Source organism: Bubalus kerabau, chromosome 1 (genome assembly GCF_029407905.1).
Source record: "Bubalus kerabau isolate K-KA32 ecotype Philippines breed swamp buffalo chromosome 1, PCC_UOA_SB_1v2, whole genome shotgun sequence".
NCBI classification, from domain to species: domain Eukaryota; kingdom Metazoa; phylum Chordata; class Mammalia; order Artiodactyla; family Bovidae; genus Bubalus; species Bubalus kerabau.
Genome location: NC_073624.1, coordinates 90,560,505 through 90,572,205, shown reverse-complemented (window position 1 = coordinate 90,572,205; position 11,701 = coordinate 90,560,505). Strand labels below are relative to the sequence as shown.

Below are 11,701 nucleotides of genomic sequence, written 5' to 3'. Positions count from 1 at the left end.
CCTTGAAGAATTCAGACCGTTGTCTCTAGAAATCAGCCTCATAGCGATTGCCGGCGTATAACCAGCGGTTGTTATAATGTCAAGGTAATTAACGAACCCAAGCGCAAAGGACCCGGCGGGGGGCCGAGTGGCCGGGAGGGAAGGTGACCAGTCAGGGAGAGGGCGGGGCTGAGCGACCACCTTCAGCCGCGATCCACGCGCTCGGGCCAGCGACGCCCCGGGGTGGCGGGCGCTGAAGTGCGGGGCTGGGCCGGCCGGGGGTCGCCGGAGCCGCAGCCCGTCCCCCGCACCGGCCCCTCCCCTCTTAGCGCCGCCGCGGCCGCCGAGCCCCGGAAGCGGGCGGGGATTTCCTGTGCCCGCCCCACCCGCGCCCGCCGGGCCGCCGTCTCCGCCTGTCGCTGGCTCCGCGGACGCCGGCTCCGACGAAGCGAGGGCGGAGGGGAGGGGCAGCCGGCGCCCGGGAGGGAGACACCGGGCTTCAGGCCAAGCCGACCCGGGTGAGTTGGGACCGGGCCGGCGGGAGTCACGGCTGGAGGGAGGGACACCTGGCTTCCCCGGGCGGCGAGTGGGGCTGGTCACCCGTGGGGGCGGGGAGGAGGGTCGACGCGGCCTCTGGGTCGCTTGCCATTCCCAGGTTCGGCTGCGCTGACATTCTGTGCCCGCCCCTCTCCTGTCTCTTCGTCCCCAGCGTCGTCGCTGTCAGGCCCCGCGGGTTCCCGCCGCTGTCACCGCGCGCAGGTTTCCCCGTGGCTCCTTTTTCTTCACTTGCTCCTGTCCCAGTTCACGGGCAACCTGTTTTCTGACCTCACTTCCCCTGCTCCAGCTCTGCCTCTCTCTCGAGTTCTCTGAAACCTGACCCTCTCCCGGGGCACGGAGACGAAGAGGGACGAAGCAACCCAACTCTGGAGTGGGCACCCGCCCCGCCCACACCCCGCCCGGGACCGGGGCCAGGCTTCTCTGACAGCGACTGTCCCTATGCCCTTGGGCTACTACTCATTTCGGTAGCGTGGCCCTTTCTCTGTCCAACAACACTCGCTGCAGAAACTAACTTCTGCAGGTGCCATGCCCCCCTAAGATATGTGAAGCAAAAGGGGAAACGAAACTTCTAGAACCCTGACTCCAGTAGGCCCGAGGTACATCCTGGAACCAGGAAAATCCAGGTTAGGGCTGACACCTTAACTGCCTAGGTGCTGGCTCCGACAGCATGCACATCTTAGCAAAGGCAATCTGAGGACAAGTACTCGCCCCCTCCTTTGCTGAGATTTCTTCCACAGGTTTTGTCAGTGGTCTGGAGAGTCTCACATCTGGCCTGAGAAAGAGGCTTCCTATCAAGGGACTCTGCTGCTAGGGAAATGGAGAAATGGATCTCAGACAGGTGTCCAGATATTTACCTAAAGGTAAAGCCCTGAGGTAGGACTTTCCAAGGAAGCTAGTGGATGAGGAAGACCTTTGGTGAAGAGGGGGAATCCATGCTTTACATATTAGAAGTGACGAGAACACAGGGGCTGGAATTCAGAGGAGAAATCTAAAATGGAACTCCCCCTTTATTGCTTTATTGGGAATTTTCCTTTCTCATGAGAAGTCTCTGAAAAGGAAACCTCCTAAGCTGGGAATCAGTCCAGAATGTTCCCAAGAGGCCCTGAGACATCTTTGGACATCTGAGATGAAAGGGGAATTTGTTCCCTTGCTGTTCATTGAGCTTAGGGTTCTCATTTACCTCTTTTGTCAAAGACAGATAGGCAAGAAAATAAACGACTTGACATTTGTCATTATCTGTTCCAGGCTTCTGGGTTCTTGCAGATGTCATTAGATGAATGTGAGTGAGCCAGAACAGTTACAGAGGTTCTGACCTGTTTTTGGAACACTTGGGCTCTGATTGCTTGGACATTGAATAAGAATCACAAAAATATGATGTTGCCAAGCAAAAAGTGACTCTGCACAGTATTATAGGCTTTCTCTGCTGTAAGGCAGGAAGACTGCTATCACAACACAAACTGTCGTGCTCCGAAGAGGTCCAGAGCAAAGAGCCTTCAACTCTGTGCATTGCAGGATTATTAAGAATTTTTAAATCTTACCTAAATCTATTCTCTTGCAATCAAGAGAACAGATCTACATAGAGAAAGAAAACATCTCTCTTTTTATTCATTGGCAGCATCATTCATGAGCCTTCTTCCCAAGGCAAGAGAAGACTAGGTCCATTGTTTTGAACGTTTCCCTAATGGACACATTTCCCATCCCTTTCTTAACTTTTGTTTCTTGTGATGGAATACACTCTGGCTTCACCATACCCTTCTTTAAAATTGAATATGTTTTTATAATTAGATCTGGCTGGTTCTATCATGTGTCTCAGGTTCTTTGCTGTGTCTTAAATCACAGGGCTGTTATTCACCCCAGGGTCATGTTAGCAACACCTGTTTCCCCTTTTTCTCCCTATATGAAATTCTTTCTGTTCTTTTTTTTTTTTTTTTCTTTAGACATAGCTCCTCACTGCCAGCAGTTTCTCTTATCTGTTAGGGTTGCTTTAGAGTCTTACATCTGCTTTCCAAGTTATTGATCTGTCCACCATATTTACTACCAGTTCTGATTTTCAACAACAGAATGATAGGTTGTTAGTTGAGGCTTGTTCTAAGACACCATTTGGTTCAGCCTTATGAGAAATACACCGTTTGACTAGGACTTCTACCTATAATAATCATTTCATTCTAAACTGATGAGAATGGAGTTTGTGGCAGAAAATCTTATGTGGGATTACCTCCATTTTTGTTGAATGCAAATCTGTTTGCATTCCCTCCTGCATATTTCCAGATTGCTTATTTTCAGTGGTTGAGATTCCCAGATTAAGTATTTTCCATGGTTGAAATTAATTGATAGCTTTTGAATTTCCAGGATTTTTTTAAATGAAATTCTGCCAATCATGAGGTCCCCAAAATAACCATTAGTGACTTTACTATATAGCACTTGCTCATTTCTGGCTCAGGTTCAGTTGACTGGAACACATTAAACTTTTAAAGTTCATCTTCCATCAAGCTCTTCCTATCCAGTTTCATCTTTTATCCCTGGACTGTTCTCCCTTAGGACTATCACCCCTTTCCATTGTCATGGGCATAACTGATATGAATTTGTTCCAGGTCACAATTTGGGTTTGCAGCAAAAATGCTTTCAGAACAGACAGCAGCCCTGGGGACAGGATGGGAGTCAATGAATGTCCAGCTGGATAGAGCAGAGCCCCAGGTGGAAAGGGGAAGCCAGGAAGAGGGGCCATGGAGAACAGCTCCAGGGCCATTGGAGCACCTATGCTGTGACCTTGAAGAGGAGCCACAGTCCCTTCAGGAGAAGGGTGAGAGCCCATAGGGTGTGTGTGGGAAGCACAATGCAGAGAATAATCTTCTAATCTCTATTGAAAAAGTAGAATTAAAAATCTCCAAATGGCCATGGAGTGAGTGAACAGCACAGTTAGTACCAGGACTAGGCCACAGAAATAGAAAGAACTTACAGGCCCTAGTCAGAAAAATATAAGCAGCATCTGGATTCTGCAAACCATGTAACTGGGTTTCTCCCATTTCTTACATAATCACTCCCTCCACCTGTTACACGGTTAGTGGTAACAAATATGGGAGACAAAGGAAGTGACAGAAACACTGACTGCCACTGGAAAACACACCCAGTAAAATGCACTTTACAAGATGAAAATTACATTTGAATAATATAAATTCAAACCACAGCTAGTTTAATAGAAATGAATGACATAAATGCTCTACTAAAAACCACTCAGTACCCTTTCAGAACATTTGAGGGAAGGTCTCTTCTACTACAGTACATTTATGCATTTGAGTCTTACCAGTGGACATAGATATAGGGGAAAAATATGACGCTTAAGCCTCACTAAAATAGGGCGCAGGCTGTAACTGGAAAAAGATGGACGCTCCATCTCTCATGGTTCCTCTCTCCCCTCACCAGCTCAGTCCACTCCCTGGGTTCCTGCCATTGCCCAGGAAGGCAGCACTGCAGATTGGGAGATGGCAGCTGCGCTTCTTGCGGCGGGATCACAGGTGGGCTATGCTCTTCTCTTGGCCTCTCTCAAGGTCTAATCACTGCTGCCTTTTTGTAGCCTTTGTGTCATTCCATTGGGTTCCCTGGTGGCTCAGATGGTAAAGAATCTTCCTGCAGTGCGGGAGACCTGAGTTTGATCCCTGGGTTGGGAAGATCCCTTGGAGAAGGGAACGGCTACCCACTCCAGTATTCTGGCCTGGAAAATTCCATGGACAGAGGAGCCTGGCAGGCTACACAGTCCATGGGGTTGTAAAGAGTCAGACACGACTGAGTGACTTTTACTTTATTTCATTTAATTAATTTGTCATTTCACTTGATCACTATTGGTATTTAGTCTGATATCTTCACAGATTCTATCCCTTTCTAAGGAACTTATACCCTTTTGAAAAATGAATGGAGGCATGATGAGAAGAAGAAAATTCCTACAGATTGAGTTTGTTTTGTTTTAATAGATAGCTGTGCTAGCCACCGGGAGAATTTAAGAAAAATTCATTAATGTTTATTAAGAAATAAATCTTGGGCTTTCCTGTTTGTCCAATGCTTAGGAATCTACCTGCCAATGAAGGGGACACAGGTTTGATCCCTGGTCTGGGAAGATTCCACATGCCATGGGGCAACAAAGCCCAAGTGCCACAACTACTGAAGCCCATGCACCCTAGAGCCCGAGCTCAATAACAAGAGAAGCCACCGCAATGAGAAGCCCATTCACCGCAACTGGAGAGTAGCCCCCTGCTCACCACAACTAGAGAAAGCCCATGCACAGCAACAAAGACGCAGCACAGCCAAAAATAAATAAATTATTTTAAATTTAAAAACAGAAATCTGGAAAGATGAGGAAAAGAGGACCTGGAGGAAGCTTGGAAGAACATAAAGTAGACTGGATTAGGTGGATGATGGAGCATTTATGGACATGAATAAAAGATAGAAAGAGATGAAGAGGGGCAGCACCAGAGACAGAAAACAAGTTTATATTCAGAGGGCAAGGGGAGAGCCATGGGAAGTTAGTAATAATAGTAGTTGTAGTATCCACACTCCCAGAGTGCTTACCATGCTTGCTGCTCTTTGAGTGCTTTATGTACATTAACTCGTTTAACCCTGAGAGAAACACAGTTATCCCCAGACAAGAAAATTGGACAGGAAGAGGTTAAGGCACTTGTGTAAGGTCATACTGCTAATGTAAGTGACAGAGCTAGGAGTCATTTGGCTCCAGAATCTGGGCTCCTAACTGCCAGACTCTGCTGCCTTAAAAGATAAGGACATGGCATAATAGGGGGAGGAGGCCAGAAAGAATATTTTATCCATATTGTTTTGTACAGATAGGAAAGGAAAGGTCAAGTAGAGAAAGGAGGAACTTGTACACAATTTCTGCACTGAAGAAAGGCAGCAAGAATAGGCCAAGAAAGGCAGGTGAGAAGAGACTGGGTAGACACTTGTAACTACACAGAGGGACCAATGAGTTTGTGGTGCCTCCAACTTCTCATGGTCCCAACTTGGGAATCTCCTCTACAGACATTATTGCTCACACCCTGACCATTACTTTTACCCCTTTCCTCGTCACCAAAACCATGTTCCCTGCCCAGGAACCTCTGGGCAGTTCTTTTTCTAGACCTTCTCTTGCCACCTCTCCTCTACTACCACCTTAGCCTTCTATACTGAGACCCTCTTTTCCTTAAAGAACAGCTGCTGACAGATGCTGCTGCATTTTGTTTCAGGGCCTGGTAACCATCAAGGATGTGTCACTGTGCTTCTCTCAGGAGGAGTGGAGGAGCCTGGACCCTTCTCAAACAGACTTCTATGGAGAATATGTCATGCAGGAAAACTGTGGGATAGTGGTCTCCCTGAGTAAGCACGACCCTCCCCAGCCACTCAGTGACTGTTCTCTAGGAGAGTGGAGCCATCTGCTCTGGGACTGTTGCATAGTGTCCATTTGGGGTTCTTTTCTTGGCAGGGAATCTGTCTGGGTTTCCACTAGGGAAAGAGCACTAGGGTTAATCCAAAGAGAATAGAAGCGTCACTTTTTTAAAATCAACAACAAAATGCTGTGAGTTATTAGAGAACTTTAGGCAATTCTTGGTTGGGAATTGGGAGGTTCTTTCAGAGAGAAGGACACCTAAGAAGTGGAACTGAGTCCTTGGAAACTCAGAAACCATCTAGGGAAAGATGAGAATGGGGGTGGGGGTGAGACAGCTGTAGTAGGGCTAATTAAGTGAAGTTATGACCAGAAAGAACAGTTGAGCTGAAAGTATTTGAAATTTGCACAAAAGAGAACACTTGTTGGAAAGAGAATATGATTTTCTGAAAGAAGAGGGGACTTAACAGAAATGAGAGTGGGGAGAGGGAAAGGCTTGTTGTATCTGGCCTTCTTTATCTATAGAGTTCAAAGGAATAATCTAGGAAAAAGCTTTTTTCAGAAATGAAAATTACAGTTGAATAAACTGACATCTCTGTTTTCTTCTCCCATGGTCAGGATTTCCAATTCCCAAACTGGATATGCTTTCTCAACTAGGAGGAGGAGAAGAACAATGGGTCCCTGACCCCCCAGACTTAGAAGAGAGGGACATTCTGAAGGTCACATACACAGGTGATGATGTATGATAGACTCAGCCGCGACCTTCGCCCCTTTTGGAGGTTTATCATTACATGTCCCTCCAACCCCTCCTCTGCCTCAAACAGTTATAGCACTGAATGGTTTAGAGATCTTTTTCTTCAAAAGCAAGACTGTAACATAATAATTTAGAGGGCAGGCTCTAGAGCCAAACTTTGTGGATCTGAATCTAGGACCATTCCTGTGGAACCTTGGAAAAGTAATTAACTTCTCTTTGGGTTCCTCATCTATAAATTATTACGAGATTTAAATATGTTACCATAGTTGAACAGTACCAAGCACATAGTAAGCACTCAATAAATGTTAGTTGTTGTTGTTCAACCTCCCACCCATCGTAGAAATGCCTTCCACAATGTCTCCAGTGTTGCTGACAAGGTGTCACCTGGCCAGTGATTTCAGACCATTCCTCACCTCTCTTCATGGTGATGGTGATTAATAGTTTTTTTTACGTGCTAAATAAATAATAGTAATAAATAGATAACAACAATAGCATGGACTATTTAATAGTGTCTAACATATGCAGGTACTAGTCTATCTGTCTTATAACATCTACCTTATAATTATTCGCATTTTGCAGAAGAAGACATGAAGGCCTACAGAAGTGTAGTGGGAAAACTGAGATTTTCTGGGTATCTGTCTCCTAAGTCTAAGCTTTAACCACTGTACCTGTTATACTGTCTTGTACACCATTAAAATCTGTTCTCTCAGCCCTTATGGGGTGAGGTTTAGACCCTAACAGGCATCATACAGCCTCATTTGTGACTAAGTCCTGGGCTGCTCCCTTGTGACTCACCTCTTGAGGTCTGTATTTTCCTTTTTCCACAGGAGATGGAAGTGAGCACGAGGGGGATACCCCTGAACTAGAAGCAGAGCCTCCCGGAATATTATCTAGTGTGTCTCAAGATACTGTTCTCTGGAACCCAGAGCAGGATGCGAACTGGGATTCCATGCCCAGAAGCTCCAGAGGCATGCTCCTAGGCCCACCTTTTCTTCAGGAAGATAGCTTCTCAAACCTTCTGTGTAGCACAGAAATGGATTCCCTGTTAAGACCACACACATGCCCCCAGTGTGGTAAGCAGTTTGTGTGGGGCTCCCACCTGGCCAGGCACCAGCAGACACACACCGGGGAGAGGCCCTACAGCTGCCTCAAGTGTGAGAAGAGCTTTGGGAGAAGACATCACCTGATCCGACACCAGAAAACCCACCTTCATGACAAGCCCAGCAGGTGCCCTGAGTGTGGCAAGAATTTCCGATGCAACTCCCATCTAGCCAGCCACCAGAGAGTGCATGCAGATGGCAAATCCTGCAAGGGCCAAGAGGTTGGAGAGAGCCCTGGGGCTAGGAAGCGGCAGCGTGCACCACCTGTGCCAAAGTGCCACGTGTGCACTGAGTGTGGGAAGAGCTTTGGCCGACGGCACCACCTGGTGAGACACTGGCTGACACACACCGGGGAGAAGCCCTTCCAGTGCCCACGCTGTGAGAAGAGCTTCGGCCGCAAACATCACCTGGACAGGCACCTGCTGACCCACCAGGGACAGAGTCCCCGGAGCAGCTGGGACAGAGGGGCATCTGGCTTTTGAAATCTATTTCTGCTGCAGCTGGAGTCACATCCGTCAGCCGGTGCTACCAGGAGTCTCTGCCCGAGCTGCCACCTCTCCTGCGCCCCCGTGGTCAGAATCACGAGTCCTGGCCCCATCCCTAGAGAGATGCAGTTCCAGCATTAGCCAGAGCCTTTCTCCCCAGTTCTGTGAGATGCCACACAAAGTAGAGTTCTTTGGGCAAAACTTTTGGGAAACGCTGCTTACTGGGTGGGCTGATATTCGGCCTGATCCCGTTCTCCAGGGTACAGTGGTACCAGCAGTTTGTGGCTAAGGCCCATTCTGATTGGTGGAAGCCTGTGCCATACCAGTTGTTAAATATTTTGAGTATCATGCTTCTATAACATAAATATTCTGTCTATATGTATAGAGAGAGAGAGAAAACATACTAGCTTATTAAAGGCTCGAAAATTTATGCATTAGAGCAAATGGTTTAACCTTTCTTACTGCAGTGTTTCCTAAATTTATTTGACCTCAGTATCCTTTTTGTCTCGCATCTCACAGAACTGGTGACTCCTTGAACCACACTGGTGAACACTGGGTTACAGAGTAATAAGGAAACAGAAGACAGAGAGTGATCAGGCACCCAGAGCCCCCTTTTTTATCCCAATGAAAGCTGAGGGGCAGACCTCATTCCTGTGTGGGCCCATCACCCCTACTCCAATCATCTGAATATACATCCACACCTCTCACCCCACCTGCTGAAAAACAAACAGTAATCTTCTCACCCCCTGTTCCTGCTCCCTTCACCCTGCATATACATATATCTAACTGAGAGATCGCGCTACAGTGTTAAGAGATGGACTTTATACCCCCAGGTAACCCAGGCCCACACAGAAGAAAAATACTTCATTCCCTTGAACAGACCCCTCTCCTCTTGACAGTGTCTTTATGTGTCTGTGTATCTGTGTGCAGGGTCTTTGAAGAGAGCATGCCAAGTGCAAACTGTATAAGCTAGATTTTCTAGGGGCTGTGTTCTGGGGATGAGGGTAGTGGGGATTGTATGGGGTTTTTGGTTTGTTTTGTTTCAAGATAATAAGCAAGCTGAGAGATTAAGGGAGCCCTAGTAGAAAGGCTTAAGTTTTGGGGGTTGAGGTATACAGCCTTCCCCAGGATCACTGAGAGCAAGACAACTTGGAGATGTAAGTCTAGGTCTGAATCTCTGGGCCACAGATTCTTTTTGCCTAAGTGGAGAGAGAGACATCCTCTGTGAGGTGAGCTATGTCTTATTAATTTCAAGTCAGGTGCATATAGCAGCTGTGTGCTGAGTGGGTTTTGGGGTCTTGTTTTAAGTGCTGAGAAGTTACAGCAGGAGTCATGGTGCTTGCAGGTTGTTGTCGTCACTCTTGTTTGACGTTGATTGCCTCATCAAGGGGCAGAGTTATTCTTGCGATCTCATTCCCCTAAATAGAACTTTAAGGAAAATGGCTGTGGCTTAGCTATTTGGCTGATGCAGGGTAATGAGCTTTCTGGTTGGTTCTCCTCCCAGTTCTGGGAAAATGCACTGACTCTTAACTTGTATAAGTATTCTAGCATTGTTTAATGCATTGGTCATTGTTTCTCTTTATTGATAATGTGTTAATACCAGTCTTATAATTTAAAAATTACCTTGTATGTAAGAGCAGCTTGTGGGTAGGGAGGGAGAAGAGCGAAGAGGATGGAAGTGGGATATTTTCTCTTTAATGCTTAGATTCTGGTTTTTCCTTAACACACTTGTTTCTCAACCACAGTTGGTGGAATTAACCAGAGAGACGAGGAAGTGAGCTGCAACAATCTAGTTTAATGGCTTTTACACTTGCTTAGGAAAAACTGAGTGAATCATAGCTCCTCAGAGTCCTGGGCCCAAATGGAGTCGAAAATAGGGTCATTTTACTGAATGAGCTTCTTACAGTGGATATAACTTGAGCAATCCAGCCCCTACCTCCCTTCTGCTCAGGGCAGCCTTCCCATTTTGCCTAGAATGCACTTCTCTCGCTTATGTTCCTATGAATAGAGCAAAATGGCCAGCCATTTGTAAGGCATCCTTGTCCCAGGTCCTCTGAGACAGGAGCATTTTAGGATCAGTATTAGGAGACACCCCAGGGCATAGGAAAATACTGGATTCCATTGGCAAAACTGAATGATGCCATTTCTTTTACCTTCCACTGTGCCTCATACATTAACACAATCAGCTCTATGTGAGCATCATCCAGAACCTGTTTTGGATCACAGACCCTTTTGAGAATCTGATAAAAAACAGAAACTCACTTTTGAGAAGAAAAGACATTAGTAGTTCACTCAATTTTGCATACACATTCAGCAGGGTCAGAGCTCATCCATGGAATCACTAAATGGGGGTCAAAGAGGAGTTACCCTGATCCAATATGGTCATTATATATTTGTGTCAAGAATTACATGGCAAGGATCTCTAAACATTTTAAGGACTAAGATACCAGAGGCAGTAGGATATCAGGAGAGTGTTCAGTCTTTAATGATTTGAAGGGTATTGCTTACACTCTGTGCTTTCTTAAAAATTTATATGACTTGGTGACAAATCGAGTTTCTCACAAACCTTGTTCTAAAGACTTGTATGAGGTGACCCTCCATACCATTGGATCACACCTCTTAAAAACCAGGTGTTAACCTCCAGCCTTTGATCTCTTGTAATTTTAAGGAGGGAAAATGAAGCCCCCAAAGTGTAGGTGCACTCAGCACCCAACTGAAAGGCATCGTGGAGTCTAAGGGCATTTGGCAGAAGGGGCATCCCTTTAGGTCATTTCTACTGTACCACTGTCTTCTCTACCTCCGTCCAACAGCACTTCCCTTGGACAAAAAATAAAATAAGCAACAGCCACCAGCTGGGTAAAGAGATTTGAGTGATTTTTCCCTCAGGGAAAACTCCCATCTTCCTCCCAACTCCCTCTGCCACATGTCTACCCTACCCTATCCCCTTTAAATAAAAAAATGTCTCCGTGTTCTCTCTGGACAAAATGTAAAATAGGGAGGTCTGTCTTTAGGAACCTGTCACCTTTTTTCCTCTGTGTGGTGCCTCCACCCTATTCAGAGCCCAAGTATCCCTGCCTTTCCACCCCATTAGGGTATCTCTGCAAAGAATCCCTTACAATGGAGACTATACCCAAAGGGTTGACTTTCCCAGAGCTATCTACATTTTAAGCTGTAGCTCTGATAGCGACTTAGCAGCAGCAGCAGCAGCTGATAGTGGAAGAAGGAAAAGTTTTCATGTTAAAATGATGTTATGCATTCAGGGAGCAAAGAGGTGATAATTTGGGATAAAATCCTCCCCTTTCCAGCACTCCCACAATCAAATCACTATTTCTTGTTTCCATCAAGGGCAAAGTGAACCCTGACCCAGAACCAGAGGTTCCAGAGAACAAGTTCTTTCCAGCTCTGTTCAGTTGAGTGCTCTGGATGAGGGTGAGCAGGGCTGGGCAACAACAGAGAGTGAAAT

General features: G+C 46.4%; 1 protein-coding gene across 2 annotated transcripts; it reads left to right on the top strand.

The window, feature by feature from the left end:
- The first annotated feature begins 341 nt into the window (after positions 1 to 341).
- Positions 342 to 11,101, top strand: ZNF641 (zinc finger protein 641). Of its 2 annotated transcripts, XM_055582229.1 has the most exons (6): positions 342 to 497; positions 3,129 to 3,337; positions 3,958 to 4,049; positions 5,763 to 5,892; positions 6,518 to 6,631; positions 7,481 to 11,101. In XM_055582229.1, exons 2-6 carry the CDS (start codon positions 3,154 to 3,156, stop codon positions 8,233 to 8,235), a joined length of 1,275 nt encoding a protein of 424 aa, XP_055438204.1. In that variant the 5' UTR covers positions 342 to 497; positions 3,129 to 3,153; the 3' UTR covers positions 8,236 to 11,101. The 2 variants fall into 2 exon arrangements, with proteins under 2 accessions (XP_055438204.1, XP_055438210.1); XM_055582235.1 differs by lacking the exons at positions 3,129 to 3,337; positions 3,958 to 4,049 and having other exon boundaries at positions 371 to 497.
- The last annotated feature ends 600 nt before the right edge of the window (positions 11,102 to 11,701 follow it).